The sequence below is a fragment of the Chlamydotis macqueenii genome, chromosome 1, assembly GCF_036417535.1.
Source record: "Chlamydotis macqueenii isolate bChlMac1 chromosome 1, bChlMac1.mat, whole genome shotgun sequence".
Classification (NCBI taxonomy): domain Eukaryota; kingdom Metazoa; phylum Chordata; class Aves; order Otidiformes; family Otididae; genus Chlamydotis; species Chlamydotis macqueenii.
In genome coordinates this window covers 43,615,802-43,642,869 of record NC_141556.1, presented here as the reverse complement: position 1 = coordinate 43,642,869, position 27,068 = coordinate 43,615,802, and the positions used below count along the sequence as shown (strand labels likewise).

The 27,068-nt window shown below is 37.9% G+C and overlaps 1 protein-coding gene across 1 annotated transcript in view; it reads right to left on the bottom strand.

Annotated features, from left to right (window-relative positions):
- Positions 1-27,068, bottom strand: part of PTPRQ (protein tyrosine phosphatase receptor type Q) — a 138,599-nt gene that overhangs the window by 44,603 nt on the left and 66,928 nt on the right. The window contains exons 37-43 of the mRNA XM_086740047.1: positions 20,378-20,543; positions 19,644-19,934; positions 19,085-19,360; positions 18,145-18,296; positions 16,207-16,348; positions 13,847-14,116; positions 2,815-3,147 (exon numbers count right to left, since the gene is read on the bottom strand). Coding sequence (XP_086596173.1) covers positions 2,815-3,147; positions 13,847-14,116; positions 16,207-16,348; positions 18,145-18,296; positions 19,085-19,360; positions 19,644-19,934; positions 20,378-20,543 — 1,630 coding nt within the window. The remainder of the gene's footprint in view (positions 1-2,814; positions 3,148-13,846; positions 14,117-16,206; positions 16,349-18,144; positions 18,297-19,084; positions 19,361-19,643; positions 19,935-20,377; positions 20,544-27,068) is intronic.

Here is a 27,068-nt window from a genome sequence, read left to right as displayed (position 1 = left end):
AGTATTCCTGCTTTAGCACAACAACCAAGTCCTCAGCAATTATAAAGAATACTTCAAGATTTCTGTTACATAATTTTTGCTGTTGTTGAAGTTTCATCTTTTTATATTCTGGGAACTGAGTCTAACAGTTTTCAGCCTAGATGCAGTAACTTCCTGAATATGAGTATAATAACTACAGTATTTTCTTTAGACTTGAGAGAAACAAAATTTCTGAGAACTCAATTATTTCTGAAGAAAAATAATTTGACTATTATTTCACAACCAAAGTAACTTCCCTTTTGCCAAAAGCAATGCCTCACATAGGCATTTCTTGAAAATCAGAAACAGTGGCTACCTTCTGCCCTCAAATCTGCAAACACAACTCCCATTGACTTTATGGGCTAAGTACTCAGGCTATTTTACATAGCAGCTAAGTACCCTTAAGCCCTAACAGACCATGTATATTGGCTGTGTACCAGCAGGCTAATCCAGAGGATGCTTGGCCCAGTCCATGAAGGAAAGGAGAGGGGGATCAACACCTGTTCTCTGGATATACTCCGCAAGGCTGCCCACAGTGCTTGCTCAGTTTTTTCTGCATCCTGAATCTTTCTTCCCTGCTACAGGCAGTACCCTTTGAAAAAGAAAGAGGGGAACTAAGGTTTTTTAGTCTCTTTAAGAATATATCTAAAGACTAGTGTTTGGAAAGTATAAGGTCAGCTAGCTAGAGACCTGCCCTTGCCAAAGACCAGCCGCTGCTCAGGGAGTCTTTTAGTGCTGCTGAAGCATGCCGGAGCTGCCAGCTGGCTACCCAGCTGTGACATGCCATGTTTCTCCTTTTTTCCTCCTCAGCTGATTGCCATTGCCCTAGGAAAAAGACCAGCACCCAACCATGATATCTGGAATAGTGCCCATGCTTCCTTGACTCCACAGCAGTGTGTTTTATAGGCAGGTCATCTCTTGGAGTGTCACTGATTTCGCTCACAGGAAATTTGTTGCTGCCCGCTTCCCTCACCGCAGGCACAGGCCAGCAGCCCCAGACACTGGGGCTGGAAGAACTGGTGGAACTTTTTTAACTTCTCCGCCATCGTTTGTTAAACTAGCTAATAGAGTACACAGAGGACCTACTGCTAAGAACCACACTGTACAGCATAGAAAGGGCTTGTGCAGTCTAATGAGATTTTTATACTTTTAACTACTATCTCCTCAGTGGGAACGATAGGAAACCAGTTCTCTCTTTAAATTATCACTGTCCAGAGAGGAAATCATAAAGAGGATCCTACCTTTATGCGATTATATGTGTTTGATTATCTGCCTCTCTGTCCAGTTTGAATCCCTAACTACCCTAAACTCAGCAAAAATTTTTTGAAGGTAAGTATTTGCATGTATCAGCAACTGAGATCTTTCCATCTAATAGTAAGAAATCTCCCCAGAGCTGTTGGCTCAAGGGTTGCACATATTCTGCTAGCCATTTTCTGCTCCATTTGGTATTATATGGTTTTTGGGTTTTTTTTTCACCTTCATTTAAAGTATAGCATTAATTTACAGGCATAGCACCCCCATAAGAACCACTAGACAAAGAAAGCAAGTGCATATGAAAACGGCTCTGCAGCTGATTCCAGTACTTCTCAGTCCAAAGGACTGCTTCTGTGCTTTACATCAAAAATAGGCTGTTGTGACATTCACTATCATGGTGTCCAAATCTCTTTGCCTTTTTGGGCTTAGAATTTCTCCACTGCAATTTCTCATCTGCACATTAAGGTGACAGTATTTCCTTACCTAGTAGAAAAATTGTGAAGTATTTAAGGATAGATCGTTGTATTATTGTAGAGAGAGTGCACAGATACTATGAGGAGCATGAGATAAAAGCCTCTTGGATTCACATTACATGATTGTTAAAACACAAATGGAACAAAATAAGTATGTGGGCCATTGAATAGTCCTAGGTACACAGCTGTCTAAGTCCTTGGAATCTCTGTTATGATAACTTTGGAAGAGGAAAGGGGTGAAAGAGCTGTGATTTAGTCAGGCCACTCATGGTGGTTCTTAGTTGTTCTACACGGGCCAGAGGCCGGATGTCAGAAGTGCTCTGACCTAGGCTGGCTGAGGACTGGGAGGGAAGGTCTTATGTCAACATGACAACTTTCTAAATAATTTATGTTTCATGTCCCCTTCTCTCAAATACCTAGTGACGACTTATCTGTGATAACTAACCCTTCTCTTACTTTGCTTTGAAACCCAAAGCCTCAGCTGAGGCATGACAGTCCTAATATGTGTCATGACAGTCTTGTAGGAGTTACGTGGCTAACCTGATTTGTAATGTCCTTAGGTGGATATGGTATTGAAAAGAAATCTGAATTCCTCTGAAACTATTGCTCAAATTCCATTGCCAGGAACATACAGCAGAATTTCGGGAAAGTGTTACTACACTAGAGAACAGATTTTTAGTCAAAGAATTTTTAAAAGGACTGCTTTTCATTGACACATCCAACATGTGGAGATGGATTGAAAATGGCGTGTCAACGCAAAGTAGCCAAAATTCAGACTTACCAATTCTAGATGAGGAGTAGGGCTGAGGAATCAAATTGCTGTTGAATAAGCAGTAAATATAGTAAAGCATCCAAAAGACATTAAAATCTGAAGTAGTGTCAAGTATGCATACCTAACCACATGATTTATATAATGATATTTCATACATGAAGAGTTGCAATAAAGCCTTATTAACTTCACCAACCTTGTAGGTCTCTGAAGAAATAACTTCTACAAAGAATTCTTGCTTATTTAGGTGAACATCACATTGTTACAGCATTATGACACATGGCAAGCATCCTTACTTACAGCCAGGAAGTGTTTGTGTAGAAATCCAAGGTGAAGAACTGCCATAACCAACATTCGTACTGGCAGCAACTGCAAATCTGTACCATCTGTATTTTTTCAGTCCATACACTGTCTCTTCTACTCGGTCATCCACCACGTTTTCATATAAATATTGATGCATCTCATACTCAATACATTCCTTAGTTTCCCAGTCACTGCAGTGGATGGACTGTAGCTGTGTGGTAATCTTGTAGTTTTGAAAGTAGCCAAGGATAGATTTCGGTGATCTCCAATTCAAGGTCACACTTGTTGATTGCACATTGGAAAAAACAATATCCCTGGGAGCACTAGGAACTACAAATTAAAACACTTGTAAGATATTCTCATTTGAACGAAAAGTGATTGCAATTATAACCCTTTTATCCAGTGTTGAAAAAATATTTTAATAAATACGTCTAAAGACCAATATTCAATTTCATACGGTTAATAAGAAGGAATTCCATTGGTGTAAATCACACTGTACCTATATAGCTGGCATACACTTACTATAGCTTTTGAAATAAAGACAAATACTTTGAGGTGTGGCATGGAGGGGCAGCTTTGAGAGGTATGATATTGCTGTTGCTACATTTGGGGCTATGTCTCAACTGAGGGAGTGAATATCAAGCAAAGTTATTTTTGGCCTACCCATAGCATCTTTTACTGCTGTTACTAACTGGGATTCCTCACCTCTCACTTGGAAATACTCATTTGTCTCCCTCTCTCTCTTGGTAACATGAAATCCTCAAGTAACACCTCAAGGTTTCACAAGTGTCCTGTTTCACATTCTGAATGGAAAGTATCAATACATGCAATATGTTTGTCTGTCTTTATATAAGTGCTTTACAAGCTGTTCTACAAACCGCAAATTAAAAGAATGCCAACAGGAAGAGTTAAATATTACTGAAATATAAAGCAAAAAAAAAGAAACTTCCCATAAACTTTGCTTCTATGTATTTATATACATATGTATACTGGGTATACATAGGTTATATGCATGTGCAGTGAATGGATGTACAAACATACACATACACACACGCACACACACTTATCCATGTCTATATTAAGCCAACAGTGTACTCCCAGCTCTCACAGACTGGATGCAACATATGGTTTTGTGCTGTATCACATAGTCATACAGTAAGCTAATATTATCTCTCAGACTCTGTAAGATAATACTAATACTCTCTGTGGCAAAAACTGTGCAGAGAAATCAGATCAGAAATAATTTTGTGCACTCAGCTTTAAAGGGTGCTTTAGAGTCTTTGGGGGAAGAAGTATCGCTGGTAAAAGAAAAACACACAATAGGTCCTCGAACTGAAACTGAAGAAGCCCCAAGGCTTACACAAAGAATAAAAGGATCCCAGACCAATGTAAGTGGGGAAGAAAGAGAAAACTATCCTTTTTTTTTTTTCAGCCTTGTGGGAATATCTGATCTCTGCTTTCATCTCCAACAATTCGTTTATAAAAATCACCATAATATAACAAGATGAAGCCTTTCCACTAAATGTGAATATTTACCAAGAAATGTAAATTCTGAGTCAAATCAAGCTGTGATGATGAAAAGGTCGAGAAATTAAAATCCCTTCAAACAAGCCCAAAGCAGGCAGAGCCTGCAGGAGAGGGGTCAGCCACAGAAGAATGGGTACTCCTTGTCCTTCTGTTCAGCCCTCACAACGTGTACAACATCACAGCACGCAATAGCCCCATATGCTCTCACCCTGCTACACACTAAGCAGATGCAGAACAAGAACAACTTGTCTATAGAAAATAAATCTTCGCTAGGGACAACTTTTATCATCATACTCCATACTATCAAAACTCAAGTTGTTTTGCACTGTTGTTACTAGCATAAGGAGAAGTACAGGAATCAGTAGTAAATAAAAACAAAACAGGCAGTAACCTTCTTGCTTAATCACAGTTTTGGAGATCTAATATTCAGTTTGTCCACTTTCAAAAAAATAAACACTGCAATATTTTCATAATAGCTCTATGAACTGTATTTGCCACTTGTGTATATTTCAAGAAAGTGCTTAGTTTAACCATTAGTTGATGGAAAATAAAGGCAAAGAAGTATGCAACAGTTACTATTAAAAAATCTGTATTTTTTCTTTAAAATCCTCTACTCTAGTGTAATATAAGCTATTGATACCTGTTAAGATACTGCAAAGAATATGAATCTTACACACTCAATTATGATGATGACAAAATGTGGGATAGAACGGATAAAATTATTTAAGTGAAGTAAAAGTTACCACTCATTCTCACTCTGAACTTGAATTAAGGTATTTTTAAGATCCAATACTATTTATCCCAGAAATTAAAAATTTAGGAGTTAGCAATTCCAGAGACATCAGAATAGATGAAAGTACTTAAGAAAATTCAGATCTCCTCCTTCTCACTTAGAGAGGATTACTCTTTTTTAGATAAGGAATATAGAATCATAGAATGGTTAGGGTTGGAAGGGACCTTCAAAGGTCATCTAGTCCAACCCCCCTGCAAGGAGCAGGGACATCCCCAACTAGATCAGATTGCTCAGAGCCTCATCCAGCCTGGCCTTGAACATTTCCAGGGATGGGGCCTCCACCACCTTTCTGGGCAACCTGTTCCAGTGTTCTATAACTCGCATCGTAAAAATTTTTTTCCTAATTTCCAATCTAAATCTACCCCCCTCTATTTTAAAACCATTACTCCTTGTCCTATCTCAACAGGCCCCATCTTTCTTGTAGGCCCCCTTGAGGTACTGGAAGACCGCTATCAGGTCTCCCTGGAGCCTCCTCTTCTCCAGGCTGAACAGCCCCAACTCTCTCAGCCTGTCCTCACGGGAAAGGTGCTCCAGCCCTTTTATCATCTTTGTGGCCCTCCTCTGGACCTTCTCCAGCTGGTCCATGTCCTTCTTATGTTGGGGGCTCCAGAGCTGGATGCAGTACTCCAGGTGGGGTCTCACAAGGGCAGAGTAGAGGGAGAGAATCACCCCCCTTGACCTGCTGGCCACACTCCTCTTGATGCAGCCCAGGATGCGGTTGGCCTTCTGGGCCGCAAGGGCGCATTGCCGGCTCACGTTGAGCTTCTCGTCCACCAGCACTCCCAAGTCCTTCTCCTCAGGGCTGCTCTCAATCCATTCTCCGCCCAGCCTGTATTTGTGCCTGGGAGCCTGTATTTGTGTCTGATCTCACCTTCCCTGTCACACGACTCCAGGAATTCTTGCTCTAATGCAAACAGTTAGCTTTGGTAGGTTTGGAATAAAAGTGTGAAAGTATGCAACATGAAGATGGAAACAACTGGCTCTAACATCTCTTAGTCTACCATTACTAACTTCCATCTGCTGAAAATTGATTATTGGACTATACTGCAACTTAAATGAAAGACTGGATCAAATACTGAAAGTAGATAGTAACTGATTGCTTGCTGGGTGCCAAGAAGAAGGTGGAAATATGTACCTTCACTTGCTCTAATGTGCAGCTGGTGGAACCACGGCTGTCACAACTACAGTCTCTGCACCTAAAACAAGGCAGGTTAAAGAGGCTAGTCACATGCAGAAAGAGCAGCGCCTGTGTTCTACCCAGCATGGTGGACTTTCCTTCTCAAGGAGAGAACCGTTTTCCCCCAGTTTCTACATGGATTATGCCATCAAAAAGAACTGAGAGCTAGCAATGTTGTAGTAAAGATGGAAAAGATGCTTGGCAGTTTCACAGAACTAGAAATGATATCAGCAAAAATAACAGTGCCTCTGATTTGTAGGCTCTCACACAGAAAAACAAAAGTCTAATAAAGCCAGCATCCATGACTCCTTGTATTTGATGGAGACAAACTCCCAGAGAGCAGGGGAAAGAACAAGGTGAATGAAAATGATGTTTCTCTTTCCATCTGTCACCTGCAGAAATGTCCTTTTTCTCACTTACTACAGAGGGAACCCTGTAGGTTCAGCCTCACAAGGCTGAAGATAATCTCTGTGATCATCCCAGTGAGTAATACTACATCAAATCCACCATTTTGAAAGATAAGCTTACAGGTATCAAGATAACAGACAGATTAGACAAGTACTTCTTCTTTCCTACAAAAACTTTTATTTCTATCTTATGTAAGCATTTTTGTAGTTTACTAAGAACCACATATGCAAAACACTTCTAACCTACAAAAGAAAGGGTCACTCGACACAAGATGTAGGAAAATTTTCTCTGTAAGTGCCTAGACAGATCTTTAAAATGGAATCAGAGCCTTAACAATTAGTCACTTTAAAATCTAGTCCATTTTATCTCATTGCTTACATAGACGAATCAAATATAAATGTAATCCCTCATTAGAACAAATGAAAAGATGTGATCTGAACCCGGAGCAAATCAGAGGACTGCTCCGGGGGCCGCAGTGAGGAGCAGTGACACCCAGTGGCACAGTGCCTCTTGCACTTGATGACTGTGTTCAATGAGACAATTTCAAGACAACTATACTATTGGGTTACAGATACAAAGAGGATTACAATTACTGTAGCATGGAGAATCAGATTTCCATTCCTCAAGAATGACTAAAATTCCCCCAACTTTTTCTGTCCACAGATGGTACTAGTTTGAACAAACCACTCCGTGCTTTCTAGAGTAATCATGCAGCTTGTTTAAATTTTCTAAACATGACTCAACGGTGATGAAGTGATCACTCTTCACACGAAAACCAATTAAAGCCAAAAATTGCATCTTTGTCAATTATTCTTTCAGATGAAATTGGAATTGTAACAAAGACTTATGTATCTGCACTTATACACTGCTGCTTTGATATGTGCCTAACAGGAACTTTATCATTATTTCTGGTTTCCAAAAAGGTGCACTTAAAGAAAAGGCAAGAAAAAGGCTGTGTTTGTGATGGTGTAGGACACTAATTGTCTAGGACTGTGCTCTGATTAGCTAGCTGTCATTCTACTGCTAATTCCACACTTAAATTTCCCAGGAATCATAAGTAGGACTCCTTAAGTCTCATCATCATATATCTGACAGTCTTTCCCTATTGAATTACATGGCAACTGCTATATTTCAGCTAGCTCTGGGAGCAGGGAGTTTTTAAAAGCCTGAGGTTTTTTTTTTTTGTGCAATGTATTCTACTGTTTTCCATTTAGTAGCTTTTAATTGAGCTTCTGAAAGCCAGCCAGGGAGCTGGCAGAGAAGCTGGCTGTGAAATGCTGGTGAATTCAGTTTCTCGGCTGGAGGAGGAATGAGGAATTTTCAGGTTCATCCACCATTGTTCACATGATGGCCAAACCCCAATGAAAAGTGCTGAAGCCAGATCCACATGGTACTTTAAGCTCCTAAAACCTATTTACGTGCCTGAACTCCCACTGAAGCTGACAGGAAGCTAAGCACCTAAATAGACTTTACTTTCACAGATCTTGGCCCTGGTTCCCTACGCTCGTCTGGCTGCAATGCTAATCAGCCCTTCCAAAGCGGGTGGATTGCTCTAAGATTAAGTTTTTATTTGAGAACCTAAATGAAAGGAAATTCCTGGTAGAAAATGTACCAGGACTGTTCAAAGACTCGGATCATGTTGAACTGGGTCAGTGGAACTGGTTTAAATCAACAGAAATGCTTGGTAGAAAAAAAATCTTACTCACAATGCAAAGATAACCTAAGGGCAGCAAAGGACACACACAAAAAACATCTACTGAGAAAAGAGAGAAGTTATAGCTTTCTGTAAAGACTTCCGTGGAAAGCAATGACTACAGCTGCACGGGCCAGGAACAGAAGACGGTAACACGATATGGCATAGATCCTAACGAAGTTAATAAAAAAAAGTCTGCCTACAGAACAGCTGCTTGTAGCTGGAGTTTGGATTAAAAGAACAGCGGCAGCCTAGAAGTCTGTTGGGTGGTATTAAGAGCATCAAGAGGAGGAAAGTGAAGAACAAAGTAGAACAGATAGCAGTGGGCACACACAAGAGTCTTCAGAAAATGGAGGCATCTGAAAAGAAAATGAATATTCTGTACTGATTATCTCTATTAATTTTTGAAAGCTTAGTTACCCAAAGGAGCTCCCTAGGTTAAGATTATATCCCTGATCTTACCAAATAGTACTCTAATATAGACTGCTAATTTCAGGGGGAGTTGTCATGATATAAAGTCCTGCTCAGTATGAACAAGGACATCACAAATAGGTCCTAAATTATTTCACTAACATAAAAATGTAAAAAACTGTAGACTATTTTTCCCATGACTTGGGACTGATACTATCAGACATGCTTTAAAGGAAATTGCACAGTTGAGAACGCGTTTTAAAAAAGCCTCCTTGGACTGTGTCTCTTAGTCCTTAGCACATTAGAAAACTCAGTCTCTAACTATGGGATCTAAGCACTGAAAAATCAAATCCTACAAATCTAAGGAGAATTGCACACCTTAAAGGTAAGCTTAGAAAAGTAGTGAAAAGTTTTTAGTATTCCAGTCTGAAATTAAATAAGAATGCTCAGTTTTAAGTGATCAAATTGGAACACTGTCTACTTTTCAGCAAACAATTTATTTGACCTGTAAATGCTTTCAGTGTCAGCTTTGTATATATACGTCACCAGCACTTCTTATACATTAATCTAGAGTTGACCAAGTCCTTAAAAAATATTTCTTTCATCCTACACTATATGATTCTTCTATTTTTATCTACCTGCTTATAAAAATAACATCAATGCAACTTAATTGGCAGCAACAAAGCGATCACTGCATTTGTCTAGTGAAGATTTGCCATAAACATCAAAACCATCAGCTGACATCTGGACACACCAACTAATCAGAAAATCTAAAGAAAAAAAAAAACATTACATTAAGAAAATAGAAAAATGATTAAAAAAAATTGGTTTCGGTCATCTTGGAAAGAAGTGTTTCAAAGATTCTTAGTCATGATTCATTCACACAATTTTTGGATGCTTTTACTTTAATACAGTTTTGAAACATAAACTTGTAGCATTGACTAAACATGTGAAACACCCTGCTCTTATCTGTAGTAGTGACAAGTAACTGAAACTCTTCTGCTTCCAGTGCTGTGGCTCTGCAGTAGGTTGATTCCTCTGGATAACTGGGCCAACACACTCTACTGCATACTGCTTGGGCCCTAAGGACCGCTTTAGGGTACGGACTTAAGTATTTCCTCTGGTGTATTATGGTAATCTGTAGTTCTCTTCACAAGTTAATGAGGAAATTAATGTAACTCCAACTTACAGAGCTGCCACATCCTAAGAAAAGGACTTATGGAGAAGGAAAAGGAGCTTTTGCTTGTATATTAAGTAGGCTTTAAGGCCATGCTATGTTTTGTGCTCCTCACAGGCCTGGGTGAAAAAAAGGCCAGCATTTTCTAGTAGGCAGCTCCATCCTGGAGGTACAAACCCAGAATCTTTAAAGATTCTCCTGTACAGAGAGTAAAGGCCTTTTGTGCACAAGTAACAACAGATTATGATAATTTGCCACCTCCATACCAAAAGACCTAAGAAACTTTCCCATTACCAATCCTTTTAGGCACTACTCTCCTTCATGCACAAAGCATACTGCTGTGTACAGCTACAAGTTAGTACTGGCCATCAAAACTAAGCACAAATTAAATTAAAAAAAAATATCCTAGACAAATTCCTAGCCATATTTCTTTTAAATATAATGAATTTCTGTTAAGGTAGAAAACAAATGGTAAGGACTGTCATTGCAGTACAATCGGGGCCTCAACCTGTTCCAAGACTCTGTGTTCAGTTATAATATTAAGTAAGACTAGTAGTAAGGAGGGAAAAAATACTCTGCATGTCTTCATACGATAATCAATATGATTAATATTTTCAGAGAAGAATAAAAAGTCTATGAAGAAAAATCTAACTTAAAAAAATCGAAAGCAGCAGCAGTTTTATTTTGATTATTCATGCTTTGAACATCCCAAGTGGCTTTTAAATTGTTTTATTTTTATTCTTAACTGAATGACTGTTACATTTGTCCCAGACTTGTCAGTTAACTGAATCTTCATAGCTTTAGTGTGCCTTTTGGAGAAGTCTCCTACCATTTTATGGCCCTTTCTCCCTTCTAAAAGCTCACTCAATCGTAATGAAATTTCACTTGAATATGTGCATTTTCTTTAAAATAATCCAAGGATAGCTATTCGGTCATAAAATCCTAACTCATTTATGCATATGTACTTGTTATATTATCTTTCATACCCTGTATAATATATTTAAACACAAAGAAATATTACCACTACAAAGTAAAAATTTTTTATAACCTACTGCAACCTGGCAGAAGTGGTTTACCATGACAGTGGAGCTAGATTAGACACAAAACACTACTAATCTCCTCATAAATTTAATCTTCATGATTCATGTTTAGTTGTACCCAGATACGAACAAATTTACCTCAAAAAAAAGGCAAATAATCTTGCTAAGAATGTAAAGGTCAAACACTATGCAGTGAGACACTGAGCCAAATTCAATTTCACTTCATGTCAGAAATAAATGCATTGTCAGTGACTCAGTGCTGGCTACATATTCTGTGACTAATCTTAGACCACCATAAATAAGAAGCTGACAACAGCTATAAAACTGTTTCCATTCCCAACCATGAATCTCCAATTCCTAGTACCCAGTCACCACAAAACAATTCATGCAAACAAACAGTTAAGGAAATGTCCTAATAATAACTAGTTTGTTGTAAATATGACTCAGAATCAACACATAAGCCAATACTAAAACAGCAAGAAAGGGTCTGGGCAGTGTTTGTGGCAAAAAAAAATTACATGTATTGTAGTATAAACACTTTGGAAAACTCTCAGTGATAAGACACATAAGCCACATGTTGTTACAAAATAAAGTCTTTTTTTTCTCCTGCTAGTACAACTCTATGTAACATATTCCACAACAGACTAGCAGTCTGTCTCTCAAGCCCACGCTTAATACCACATCCCTAGCTTCTCCAGGATTTCCTCAAGCACTAACAACCAACCCCAAATTTCTCAGAAATCCCAACAATTAACTTCCCCAGGTGTCAGGATTCTTTAACGCTACTAGAATCCTTTCCTCCATCCTCCAAAAAGTGAGGTACCTAGAAAGCCTCCTGGTCTCCTCTGTACCAGAGGGTGATGTGCCTCCTATAACAAGAGTATCTCCAAAACCTTTGTGTTTTGGCCAAGCCCAGTTTTAACCTGTCTGCACATCCATCCCCAGTTTCAGTTCTGCTTTAAAAGAAAGGGTGGAGACTTACGACTGCAGTTGAGAAGTGTACTTACGTGCATGTTCACATGCATGCACATTCAGCACAGCAGTTAAGCTCACTACAGTATTTCCAGCTAACTTTGTAAGATATGAGTATGTTTATTTCTAATATTTAAACAATGCTTCCTTCAGAAGGGGATTTTGAAGCCTGCTGATAGACAGAAGCTTCTGAGCAGACAAGAAGGCAGATGACCCAGGCAAAAGTCTTAAATCGCCAAGGAGCAGGACTGGAGGGAAACAACAAGGATCAGAAAATAGCAGAATTTGTAGGGGGGCTGTTGCTGATCAGGAAGCCAATTCAGAGAGGACATTTTTACCAGAAACAGGTATGAAGGTGCCACCTCATTGTTCAAATAGGCGATGTGGCCAGGCTTTAGTGAGATGGACTGCGTTACAAGGAGAAGCAGTCATTAAAGTACAACTCTGGCTATTTTCACAATGTTGGTCGCATTAAACCAGCAAGGGGCTGCTTTGCTTGTCCTCATGTGGAGCTCAGCATTTGATCTGAAACCAAAGCAGCAGTAGTTCAAACTGACGATAGAGACATGGTCTAGATTCATTCAGACACATACATTCACAAGTCTAATTTTAAGAAGAGTGGAAATCAAAGTTCAGAGTAGGGCACTAAGGCTTTGTGAACAGGAGAGATCCAAAGGCTGAACCAAAAGAGGTGCATGCCGCTCAGGAAGCTGTCAAAGGGAAGTCTAAGCATAAGGGTAAGTCTGATATTCTCCAAGTGTAGATGTCTGATTCACATCTGCATATTAGTGCTGCCCCACTCCACTTTTCATCCAGAACCTAAACTCTGTTGGTGACACAGGCTCTTCTATCTATTCTTTTGACAGAACTGAGCAAAATTCACTCTATCGGCTGAAATATGAGTGCTGCAACTCATATTTTAAATTATTCAGTATTAGTAACTAAAGTATTACAAAAGCTAGTTTTGGTTTCTAAGTATCAGGGGATACAGTCATGTCGCACCATCCCATCCCCATGTTTCCTAATGATCCAGCTGTTCCAAATTAGAGAGCTCCTCAACTCCACTGCATGAATTGACTGAAGAGGAAAAAAAAAAAAAAGGAACTAACTGCAGTAATTGCTCCTGTAATTCAGTAGGAAGGTGAAGTCTTGCTCTGGATCCTGCTCATTGAACATTATTTTTTATTTCTATATTAAACTATCACTGAAGAATAAAAAAACAAGAGCAATAATCCCAAGAGTAAAAATCATCCCTAACTGTGGAAGAGAACTGAAACAGGCACTTGCTTCCTGAACTGGGAGTTGGGCTCCTCTCCACTTCCAGTTTAGAAGCTATGCACACAGATATTTACACAGAAGCAAGGCTGTATTTTGCACAGAATTTAATATCTGAGGGCATAAGGAAGTTTCAGGTGCCAAATGAAAGCACAGCTAGGATTAGGTGAAGTGTGAAGTGTGCATGGAGAAAGAAAGGCAGACTGACTTTGGGTGATACTTTTCTACTCCAATGCCAAAAAAAAACCTGCCGACATTCCTCTTTGGATTTAGCTCACAGTTTTCTTTCTTGTTAAAAAGTCCTGTCCATCAAGAGTTATGACAAAGTCTGCTTGAAGAAATTAAATGCTTCTTAATTGCACAAGTTCTGAACAGCTTTATTGTCAATCAATGAAGTCACACCATTGGCCCTTTGTAAAAAAAAAAACAAAAAAAAAACCAACAAAAGTTTTGCTCCCAAGAATGCAGGATTTAGCAGCCTGCCTTAAAGCAGGCCTGCTTGTTTCACAGTCATCACTTAAATTAAACAAAACAATTGACTTGAATAATTTCTTACCTTTTTCTGGAATTGTACTGGCATTGCATATCTGTTCTTCACCATCACCAGCAGATGTTGCAGCTTTTATTTTAAATTGATATGTAATATTGGAAAGCAGATTTCTGAAAGTATGCAGCGTATCATAAGATGAAAAATTTGTAGAATTTCCTTCAACTGTTATGATGTAATGAGTAATTATACCGTTGGATGAAGCAGGAGGGTCCCACTGCACTAGGATCGATTGCCAACTTATGGCAATACAATTAACATTCTGGACAGCATCTGGTACTTAAAAGATACACATGCATCAAAGATTAACATTCCCATACAATTAAAATGGTAATCACAGAACAATAGTCAGAGAAGTAGAGCCAGCGTTCATAGCAAGGGTCAAACATTCCAGTGGTAGAAAAATTTATAATGTAAATGAAACACACTAAGAGAACAAAATACATCTTTTGCCCTCATTAGATGGTTCATTTCCAACTACTATGAATGTGACTGATGGTAGTACTTGAAACAGAAGAGGCCATCTATCTGGCTTTTTCCTAGTTGTGTGCTCCAATTTTGTTTTCATATCTGGTTGTATTTTCCCTGTGTTTTTTTTTTAATCAAAGTGTAGTAAATCATACACAGTAGTGTGAAACTCGTATACGTATTCCACAACAGTATTAACAGTAGAAGTTTCTTTTTTGTCTGTTAGCTTTGTTTCTTTTAGGCACCATATCGTATCTCTCTGTCCTTTCAGCACAGGCATGACCTGCACAGAAGTCACTGGGCAAGTTTTAGAGCTGTCATATCAATGCTATTACCCTAATGTTCCCACCTCCTTGCTGGTTCCAGCAGGAGAAATTTTTTTAAATGCACATAAAAATTTAATAAAAGGTAGCAAATACTGTACTCATTAGAAACGTGTCCAGGAATCCATAAAATAGTGAAAATACTGTCAATGAGGTACCAGAATAGAGGACAGCATGTTTGTTATCACTGCACAGAGGTAAACAAATCTCCTTAAAATTATTACTTTTCTCTTCAGAGTTCAAAGAAGATTAGAAGAAGAAAGAAGATTAACTGGCACTCTTAATAAAGACTAGAGACAGAATCCTTAGATGAACTCAATGAGGAGCTGATCCAGCAATTGCCCAAAATCTAGGCTGGACAGAAAGGAAACAGTGCTTCAACTAGCTGAGCATAAAATCTGAGAAAAAAAAAGCTGCAAAATGACTAGATCATGGTCCTGTGGGCAATGTCTCTTCAGCACTTCTGAAGAAAGTACCATGAGTATGGAATATCAGTGATAAAATGAGACAACTGATGAATGACCATGGCCCTTGGGCAGGACAGCCTCCAGCTTCAGGGGTCCAATAGCCAACCTGAACCAGTTCAGCGATTGTCCAGATTTCTCATGGTGTTGTAACTGCTAGGTGCAACAAAGAGCATAGTTTTTCCCAGAACTCCTGTTCTGTCAGCTCTGGAAAGAATATTTCACTGGAAATGTGGTCTTGAAAAACTGTAGTCCCCATATGGCATCTTCCGATACCTTGTCTGCTCCCTTTGCTGTCAGTATAAAGGAACCTGGGGTTTCAGACACAGCCCCCTAATCCATGCTAGTCCACTGGCACTGACAGACCTTATGAAGTACACAAGCCTGGGAATTGCTCTGACCTGGCAAAGGAGCTACAGTTTTACACAAAGGCCAGGTTACAAACCTGCAGAGCTCCTGGGGTCTCTTCAGTGAATATTGAATATTCACTTCTACGTGATACAATTTTTCATTTTGAAACAACCTTCAACTTCAAAACACATGTAGAAGGCACAACACAAAAATATGCATAATTAATTAATTAAGCCAGCGATATTGTCTAGTCCTCCCCAGTTGTCAGGAGGAATAAGGTCTAATAAATTAGGATATTTAATTAGTGGCTACTTTCCCTTCTTAAAATAAATTATAAAAATGTTAAAAATTTGTATTTGTTTAATACGAATTCCAGTTCATTTGCCAATCTTTTGTCCAGCTGCTTTTGATATCACTGAAGTTTCCGTTATTTTCACAGGGATCTGAATTATTGCTTTGATCTACAAAGACTGATATCTATCTAATTTTCCTCCCTTTATCTGTGATGCTATTAAAAGATTTATAGTAGCCATATAAGCCTCTCATTTCAGATGAGGACATTTCTAATTCTACACTTCCGACATCAAACTTCAAAACCAGCCTATCCGGTACAAGAGGAATGTGAATCGGCATTACACAGGCAGAAGACAACGAGATAGCGTTATGTTACGTTTTCTTTGGAGAGAAGAGGAAGACTGTTTTTCAGCCATACAAGGAAAATAAACATAAATAGAACTGCAGCTCAGAAAAAGTCACGTCTAACCTGATTCCATCGTTGTAAACTGGACAGCATTACTGAACTGATTGCCATTCCCAAGCTTGGTATATGCAGAGACACTGATAAAATAGGGGCTGAATGGTTCTAATCCAACAAGGTTTGCCTCATGGTTTGAACCTGAAATGTTCTTAAGGAAGGAAAAACTATTAGTATGCAATTAATCTGTGCAAACATCGTCAGCCTCACCTTGAACCCACTGAAATGAACAGAAGATTTAGAGCAACAGTCTTGCCTCTACTACTCTGAGTATCTTTCAGTGGAAGTAGTCTCTGAGCTCAACAAGAAGGAATGCAGCGTCAAATTCTTCCTTTCCTTCTTGCTCTCCCTCTTTTCATTGTGATGATACCATAACTACCATAGCGTTCTTAGATTAACTCCACATACGCCATTTTTTTACCAATATGTAAACTCCTGTCACCTCCATACTGCCACATCAACCCCCTTTCACCTTCTTGCTTCCTTACTACACCTCTGCAGTGGAAGAGGTCATGGGTCATAGCTTCTAATTTCTTTTATTTTACCTGAACCAGACACACAGACTGATGAAGAGCTCTGAAAAAAAGCTTACAAAAGCAGTTCAATTCCGGGACGCTGTTTTTCACAGAGCATGCAAGGCATATTTTGTGCAAAAGTTGAGGACTATAGTAGCAGCAGGGAAAGAGCTGAATTTCAGCAAGAAAACCTAGTGAAGATTTTGTGGGATCCAAGTTATCAGAGAATTATGGTGCCTAACTACAATATTTCTGTAAAAATTGCTCTGTCTGTGTCACTGCCACAATCTAAATCTGATTTCTTGCCCACATAACATTACAAAACATGAACAAACGTAGGGCATAACAGACACATTCAAGCACTCTGGCCAGTTTCTGTAGCTTAATTGAGTTTGAGTCTGCCTCAGATGGACAGTGAGGCATAATCTTTGGTGGCCTCTATGAGCACCTGAAGAATGTGTTTCCAAAGGCAGCTGACTGTCAAAAATGCTATTCCTGTTCCACATGTGCATTGTGCTGCCCCTCTTCCAAGGATCATGGAAGAAACTAGGGTGATGTCAGCACCTCATTCTGCAACAGGGAGTAACAGTAGACTGCACAAAGGGTAGTACAGTAGGCCACCTCATGGCAACTGAATTCCGCAATCCATATGCTTAACAACAGCACAACCATTTTCCTTGCATGCCAAGTCTCTGCAACAAGGACTGTACTGCTGAGGGAGTTAGAGTAATTAAGCTCCTCACAGTCCTGTACCTTACACTGCATTTCTTAAACTCACAGCAGCAATGCCTTTTCCCTGAAGCTTTTATAAGTGTCTCAGGTGAACAGAACTCACTATATAGATTCTAAGCTGAGGTGCAGTCTTGGCCTTGGGTTGCTGCCCTTACAGTTCATGGTATATTTCTTGATGCCATCCAAGCAGCCAGATTAAATCAGATATAAAGCCTTGATCAATTTCTAGATATAATTTTACAGCATCTATTAAAGTTAAAATTTATTCAGTATTTCTTATTCTGTAAAAATAAAAAAATGCAAACTTTCTTTCTTTCTTTTTGAATCTTGAAAGTCCACAGGTACTAAATAGCTAAATAAAAGTAGCCACAAAACAAGTCACTTCTGTCATTTTCTAACATCAAACCTACACCAAAATATGATCTAAAGATTAATAAAGCTTATCATTAATGAATATTAGAAACTCAAAGTAAATTAAGATTGAACTTTTTTTCCCTATCTAATTTTAATAATTGAATTGCAGACATGTTGGAAAGGAACATAAACTGTCTTGACAAACAGGAATTTAGAGGAGCTTCATGATTCTAGGAGCATAATAGATATTTAAAATATTTGTCATATATTTTGTTCCTAATGTATTGTCCACAACAAGCATGAAAAAAGTACTTAAAAAATAAAATACTGTTAATTATGAACATACCTGATAAAATAGTTTTTCAGTGTTGTTTTGATAAATCTTAAAATTATATCTCATAATAACACCATTTGGCTGAGGACTTGGATCCCATTTTAGCCACACAGCATCTGCAGTGTAGTTGGTAACAGTCAAGTTCTGGGGTGGAGCTAATGGCACTGCAAAAGATAGATGCTTTTGAGTTCCAAATTACAAAAAATCCAGGCAAAACTAAACACTTTGGAGCAGGAAAACATATGTATGCCTGTTATCATTTGTATCTGAACTCATGAAAACTGTACTTCTTTGCTACTCAAATATTTTTCTTTTGTTTTGGCATGAAGCAGATTCAATTAATTGCGAATACATGCTTAGGCATCTTCTAAGAGATTTAAGAAATCTACGAATCACTTAAGCATCCCCATTATCAGAACTAAGGCATTTAACAAAAGTCGTAATATATATATTGTTGGAATACGATATACTTTGCTTCCTACATCTCATATTGAGTACAACTTGACATATATTTACAAGATATGTCATTTACCATGCAGGTGAGAGGAGGTCCATGTAAAGGAGACCTGTAAAAATGTGTCAGAAATATTTCCATATTTTAACATCTTTCAATTACATGGGTGGATTAAGAGAAAGGTACTGTTGCTTGCTTTAAAATCCCTGACATTTGGCAAACTGTCATACATTCCAAAGGCAAAAGAAATTTCTCCTTGTAGTTATTTTTGTAATCCTATGCAAAATGTGACCTCCTCTTCCATATTTTTTGTGGGAGAAGGAGAACTCAGAAAAAAACTGCCCTTGTAGTGTTTCATTCTTCTGACAGCTCTTAATGCACAGACCAATGAAAAATTAATCCTTCCTTTCAACTCTCTCTGGTCTAATGTCCAGCTCTACAATGGATGCAATTACGTAGGGCCAAAATTTCAAGTTGGTTACAATTGAATTTGCTCACCTGACTCATCTGTGTAGAACTGAAGCACGGCAGAAGGACCAGATCCTTTTATTGTTCTTGCAGCTGCATAAATACTGTATAATGTGAACGGCAGAAGGTCTTCCAAGATGATAAAATTATCAGTGGTAGAGAATGAGTTATTCCTTTCTGGCCCAAATAAATGTAAATCATAACTTATTATAATACCACTTGGCTTAACAGGAGGGTCCCATGAAAGCATAACTGAGGTAGTTGAGAGATTTGAAAATGTTTTGATTATAGGTGCTGATTCCGGGACTACATGAAGAAATAAGAAAGAGAAAAACAAGAATAACCTCAGAAAAATATGAGTTACAATTAAAAATGTCTTTTAGCCAGCAGTTAAAGTTGTGCTCTGAGTGGAAAATTCTATTTCATGGTCACAACACAGAAAGGCGTAGCAGTTGTTTGTGTCATTGTATAATAAAAAAGCTTTAAGTAACATGAGAAACATAAACACAATAATATTTTTTCTTTTAGAAAGTGATTTGGTTTTATTTCCTACATTTCCTTAGGAATTAGTAAAATATACTTTTCTTACCATCTTCATCTGTTCTTATATGCAGACTTAGAGCATGCAGTTCAGAAGATCCTTTATCAGTGGCTGGTGTGATTTTCAGAATATAATCACTGTATTTCTCCAGATTGTCAAAAATGATGCTTGTGTTGTAAGTAAGGAAAGACAATATCTTACTGGTTCCCAGTTGCAATAAACTTAGAGAAACATTAAAGAAGACTAAGCCATTTGGCTGGGATGGTGGAAGCCAGCTTACATTTACAGAAGATGAGGAAATGTTTTGATAGACCAGATTTTCAACAGAACCATCTGGGACTATGAGAAATAATAAGCAAAAAATAAATGCATGGATTACAGTAATAAAGCATCCAAAACCAAAACAGAAATAAATGCCTATGATTAATCTGTAAATCTCATTTGTAATATTTTGCAAAACTTTTAAAAATCATTTATGTTTCACTACCAAAAGAAAAATATTTTGAAGGCATAAATGAATTATCATCTATGTTAAATTTGTTTAACAGAAGAGTCTTAATGATGGTTTAAGACAATATTTTTATCACTTGTATCCAAAGAAGCAACTACATTCTTAGTATTACAAAGCAAAGACTCAGATCAAAATGTCTTCCTTGCAAAGAAAATAGAACTGAATTATTTTAACTTTGCCATCATAACAGTAAAATAATTTTAAAGTTAGAGAATATTTAATAAATGGAAGGGCTGATAAAAACTGAGCATTTAAAAAGTTATTAACTTACTATCTTGATCTGTATACACATCTATTATTTCACTAGTTTTGTTTCCATCTCCAACAGCTGTGCTTGCAGTTAACCACAGAGTATAATGGCTGTATTTTGCCAAGTCATCCAGAACTGCAGACTGGGACATATTGACATCGCTGTCGTTACCATAACTTGTGAAATTCTAAAGGAAAAAAAAAAAAAAAGCGTTGTCATTGAAAATGTTATTTATTCACCGATTTCTCTTTCTAGTTTCCCATTTAGCCATCACCACTACCAGATACGATTCACCATAGTGTTCAAGAGATATAAACCTACACTTTGCCTCATCAAGAGTCCTGATTTTTACTGAAATACTCAGGTAATTTATTGTTTGATATCTATTGTTACTGCTTGTAAGTACTATAGAGTATCTAACTGACGACTCGTTTCTTTGCACTTGTTGGATGTCAATCCACCTTTTAAAAAACACATTAAATCAGTAATATTGCAATGTGTTCATCCATATTGTATCAATGACAAAGAAGTATCATCTGCTAATTGTTCATCGATTACATGATCACACAGGTGATTGCCTTGCCTGATCTGCGTGAAGCAAATCAAAAGACCTCTCTCACTTTATTCCATTTTTATGGGAGAACTTACAGAAAACTGTCTGATTTTGAATTTAAATCTTCCAATGGCAGAGATCTCACTACAACACTTGATAGATTGTTCCTTTTGTTAGTTGTCCTTTCCATTAGAAACATACCATTATTTCTAATGCAAACATCTATAGACAATGGACTGCGTTAAACCGAAGGAACCAACATAATTTTTCCTCGAGCAGTTACTTGCTAACAAAAGGATTGTACAAGAACCAAGTACCACTTTTTTTTGAACTACATAAAAAATTCCACTAAAACTGTGACTGTCACAATAGGCTAGTGATCTAGATCAGCCCCTCTGAGGAGGTAACTCCTGTTTGGAATGAACCGTTTTGGAAACTGAAAAGAAAAAAAACCAAACCCAGATTATTTAAGGTCAGCTATACCACATAACTGAATGTGTCAAATCATCTGCGGCTTCATGGGAACTTTAGACGATCCAAAGCAGTCTGGTTCATGATTTGAAAACTGTTGAGAGGTCATGTACCCCATAAGCAAAATCAGCTCCAGCATTGGGTAGGAAGTCAAAGCTTTGCCCTTGATTCGAAGAGTCAGTATCATTCCCCTCCCACAGCCACATTGCCCCACTGAGCAGATGGCACAGGTAGCACTTCTCAGGACCAAAGAAGTCCTGCTAATTTTTCTACATAGCAACATTTTCACTGTGAGCTGGATTTTGCCTAACCTCCTGATGAATTGCCTAGTACACATTTCAGTTATTTGGCCTGCCCACGATTTTCCGTGTTACATCTTATTCACACCCTCCAGCTTCTTAAAATCAAAGCTGGCTTCAAATGAAATGCTTTCCTAAAAAAGAGAGGCTGTGATAGCAGGCTTACTAAAACAGGAGAGGGGTGACTGTAATGTTTGCATATTTAAATTTAGAAATACCACATATAAACACAGGCATATTAAAATTGAGTCAGTACCGTGCAAATTGATAGTTCAGCATGCAAACTTGTTGTCTTTCACCAATATGTATCAATTTCTATATCTAACATAACACATTACCATTTTTTTTGTACAGGCAAGATTATTATATTTCTGCAGAAAAATAACATTCTCATTCATTTCTTTGATATTTTTATACCAGTATCTGAAGACCTAGTTTTGCCTACAGTCACTAGTGCTCAAGTAACATAAAAAAGTGAACGGTTTGTTTGGCAATGAAAATGTAAGCCTTTCTTTTGAATGCTACACAGAAGCTGCACAAATTGGTGGTATAAATTTCTATATCCACTCCTATTAAGAGACTAAAAGCATACTCTTAGGTTGGTCTGAAAGAGCAGGTTAAGTCAGCATCAGTCAAAATTCTAAGAAATTCCACCTCAATATATGACTTTCTTCTAAATGTAGATGGAAGTTCAGACTATCGTCACGTAACTAACTGAAAAAGGCTAGGAAGAGCTTTGCTTTCAACTTGGGTAGGGTAAGATACAGGAAACAGAGGATCAAATTGTAAGGTATTTAATTAAACCTTCTGATGCTCAAGCACAGTATGACAGAAAATACCTTCTAACACAGAAGTATAATTCTACTACCTTCCTGTTATTATTATTATTATATTGTAATGATTAATAATTTTAATTTAGATAGATATAATAATAATATCTAATAAAAACTTTTTTAAAGGATCTTAAATTATTATCTGAGTTTTCAAGGCAAAAATGTTCAAGGCATTACATCAAGTTTTGATTCTAGATTTAATGGGAGTTTATTGGTATGAACAGCTGAAAATCCAACTCTTAGTTTAAAAAGCATACCTTTATAATTTAGTCAGCTGTTTGGCAGTTAAGGATTCAGTGAACTAACATGAACAGGATAACAACAGGATTTTTAGTGGTTCAACAAAAACTGTTTTAAGAGGTAGTTCCCTTACTATGAGGAGCCTAAGGACTGGGGACTACCTCAAACTTCTGATATGAGAAATTATTAGAAAAGAATGAACACATAATTAAGAGTAAGGGTGAGCAGGAAGAACTGTGTGGGTACAAACTGAGAAAACATGAAACTTGCACTAATTGTACCCTGGGGATAGAACATTATAGGAAGTTTTACAATTAACTGTGGCTGCAGATGAAAGCGAACAGCTTAGGATCTTTGGCTACAGCTGAAGAAATTATTCCTCCTGTCCCCTTCTTCATCCATACATGAAAGAAGTTTTGACATAGCAGAGTATCAGATTATTAAAAGCAGCTAAGTGTAAGCAATACACACAGGCCATGAAAGTGTCAGCAGAAAGTAGTATCTTCTTCACCCCAGGAAGTGGCAGAAATTGCCAGTGGCATAAAGCTGTAACTAGTTGTATACAGACAACACAGTGCTGCTGTTCTTCACTGTTAACTTTTTCCCCCCATTCTCTTTCCTTCTTTAGGTTCATCATATTGCACTGAGTATCACATACTTTACTGTGGCAGTCAGGTGAGAGAGGTGACACTGAGGGCTACTCCAAGCCATCCCAAAAGGAGTGTAAGGCACATTGTTCCAGTACCAACGTAAGTGAAGGTGTGTCCTTTTTGTGTGCTGTACCATTCTGAGGTCATCTTTTAAAAAAAAAAAATTGCAGTGTATTTTAGGGAAGTTCCCTTCTATCCCTACTTTTGTCATACTGGTGAAAGAAAATATTTGATTGTTAGGTTAATATAGCACATTGCTTGCATCCCTTGTCTGCATCCTGAGGCAGACCAAGATAAATTTTGCTTTGAACTGTATCAAGTCACGTTTACTTCAGTTGGCTTGAAGTACAGGGGTTGATGGTTTGGGGTCTAATGTTCAGACTCTAGAAGGGCAGTGGGATTTTTTTCTCTACTTAGCTCCTGGTTCCTCCATCTGTTTGTCAGAGCAGGAGAATTGTCATCTGTACTGAAATTCCTACACTGGAGAACTTTCTCCAAGCATAAATTTGTATTTGTAATTAGCACCTTTCCCCTTTTCTTGCTAATCAAAACACAAGTATAGAGAGACTGAATAAAAGAGTTTATTAAAGTCAATGGTATATCTCTTATAGATCAGTATTTAGCAATGAGACAATTATTTCCACAGATTCTTTGACTCCTTTCCTTGATAAGACTGAGAATGATTATTCAAGCATCATGTAAGGAAACCACAGAGCACAATTGGCAAAGCTGCTATTGCAAATAGTGAAAGCTCAAACTGCAGGAATCAAGCAGTGTCACGGAGAAGTGATGTAAAAAAGAGCTGCAGTGCCATGTCATCTATTTAAGAAGTGCCCTTTGTCAAAATATGTGTTATAACTTTACTGCACTGGGGCAGAGTAGTGAACATAAACCAAAAAGTAGCATTTTCCCAAGACCTACGGCAGCAGAAGATGGAAGATAAAGCTGGACTTCAGTCTAACCTAGTGCAAGCAATGGTTTCTTCTATTTGGCTGCCAGTCATTCCTCCTTATCTGACACTTTTTCTTTCACAACCTGTCAGCATCCCCATAGAAACAGCCCACTCATCTACCAAAATCCTTAAATCTAATCTCTTTCACTAAAATTTTCCTTCTGCTCTTCTGGTTCTGAATCCTAGGTCTGAGCATCTCAGGCCTTCTGACTGGACAGCCACAGTGTGATTTTTCATGCAGACCTGTAAAGCAAAGAAACTATACATTATTTTCCTGCTCTATGAAGGTATGTATCTGTTCGGGTTTTTTTTCTTTTTATAGGAAAATCATTTTTCCTACAAGTTTCCGCATCATGTCAAGGAGTAAACTGCATCTTTTATCTCAGGTCTTTTGCTTTTTTCCCCACTAAGCTTTACTCTGCAGCTACTGATTTCCTGTTTTTAACACTGCTGTTTGTAATCAGTGCTTTATACTCCTTGGTCTTTAATATGCCTGAGGAGTTTGGGAACGTGTGAGGAGAAGCAAGAACTTGAGACAACAGAAGAGTAGTAGTTTTAGTATGACTTTTTTATCTATTTCAGGTTATGACAGCATTGGAAGATGTTAATTTGCTTCAGCCGAGACAGTTTTTCAGGCATCTAGAAGATGCACTTTAAGACTTGGACCTCTATTGTTATGTCCTGACAAAGAAGCAGATGAAACATTGCAAAGAATGGCTGTCTAGAGTAGAGTGTCTGAGCAGGTGTGATTCCTAGAAATGTGAAAAGATCATCTACTTTTTTAGTTCTCCTATGTCATTTCCCAAACTGAAAACACAGTTCAGATAAACTTAAGCAGAACAATGAGCTAGATGCAGAAGCATCCAACCAAGGATTATTTATTTCCAAATGTGTACAATACAAAACTTAGCAACAGACCCTGCAACTATGATTATACTTTTAAGTTACAGATAGTTGTAAGCTGTATGCGTGTATACACTCACACAGCTCACAACTGTCTGTGTATGTCATACATATACTTTACATATGTATATATATATATCAGGCTGGCTTTCACACATGCATTTCCTTGTTGTAAAGAGAGTAATACAAAATATCTGACAGAAAGAAGCAGGGAAGAGTTGGGGTTTTTTTGTCCTGTTTGAAATATGTCTTGCACCCACAGGAATGCCAACGTATGGAATAAGATTGCAATGTAGATATGGTAATTGTCATGTCAAATTGTGAACTGAGAGGCATGTGGAGGGCGGAGGGAGTTAAGAGGAGCAGATTTGGAGTGGATCATGATTTGGGAGATTATTGGTGATCTCCCATGATCAGTAAGAGACAGATGCAATAGCAGCTGAAACCTATCTTCTCATAGTTTTCTGCAGAGGGGTGGGTTAAAAATCAAAGCTGAAAGGGTGAAAATGGTAGTTTCCACACCTAGAAGTGGAGCTGTCAGTGCTTTCCTGCCATTCACCACATAATATGCCAAAGCAGCAGTAACTTCCACCCGTGCCACTGTCCTGTCCTTGCCCAATTACATCACACGATAATGAAACTGGACCCTCACCTTGCTGCGCCAGTGCTACTGTGCTCCATCTTGCCTATCTTGCTCTTTCATTTCCAGAGTCCTGGGCACATCCAGAGAGATTTTAGCTTTCAGTGTATCAGTTTCACCTTATTCATTCACCTCAGAGTTCCACCTTCCCAAAGGCAGCAATAGCCCAAGTCCATAGTCCTCCTCTAAAATTGCTTGAGTTGTCCAAGAATTAGATAAATGTAGACACTCTTCATAGGATGGGCTAGTTCAAGTGATGCACTGGTGTAAAAGTTTCTCCAGGGATTTGTTAGGCTAGGAAAAATGCTATTGGTACAGCAGCATGTGCAAGCAGAAGACGAAGCTCTGAACTGTAGCCCTGATTTTAATCTCACCAGAATGTGAATTCATGGCATGGTCCTGCTTGTGTCTGAAACCATGCAGACAGAGCCTGGCAACCACACAGCTTCACAGATGTCAGGGAAGTGTATATACTGAAGTATGTCAGCAATCATTCAGTCACACGTATTTGTAAAATTTGTGAATATTTTTTCTAGTTATACTCAAACACATGCATACCTCACACTAGACATATCTTAAGCATAAACTTATGCAGTAGAGGTAATTTTTCATGAATTAGTTTCTTCATGAATTTGTATTTCTTTCCTTTCTTCCATACGTGTAAAGCTTGTACTCAAAACCCTGCAAAGGACACTTATTTCTCCTCATTATATTTCTCTATCATAATATATTCTTTGAAAGGAGAACAGAAAAACTATATGTACAATTAATAAATACGGTGCATAATTAAGAATGAAAGCAGCAACAAAAATAACCTACATGAAAATATGCAGATCACAAAAAAAAATTATAAATAACATTTTATTTGTCTTTCATGCTTTAACTTAGGAATCTCAGTATCTTTGTTTCAATATACTAAAGAGTAAAACAGCATTTTCCTTTCAAGAGTAACAAAAATATGAGATAGTAATGTGTTCACTACTTTGGCATTATCTTCTTATATTCAGTACTGTACAAAAATGCATTGAGAAGTAAAAAGAGAACTGTTACAGAAATTGATTCAAATCCATAGATTAGACTAAAAATGTCTTAAGAATGAAAAACTAATATAATGAGTCTTGTGTCTATCTATCTACATAGGTTGTGCATATATATGTAGTACATGTATGTG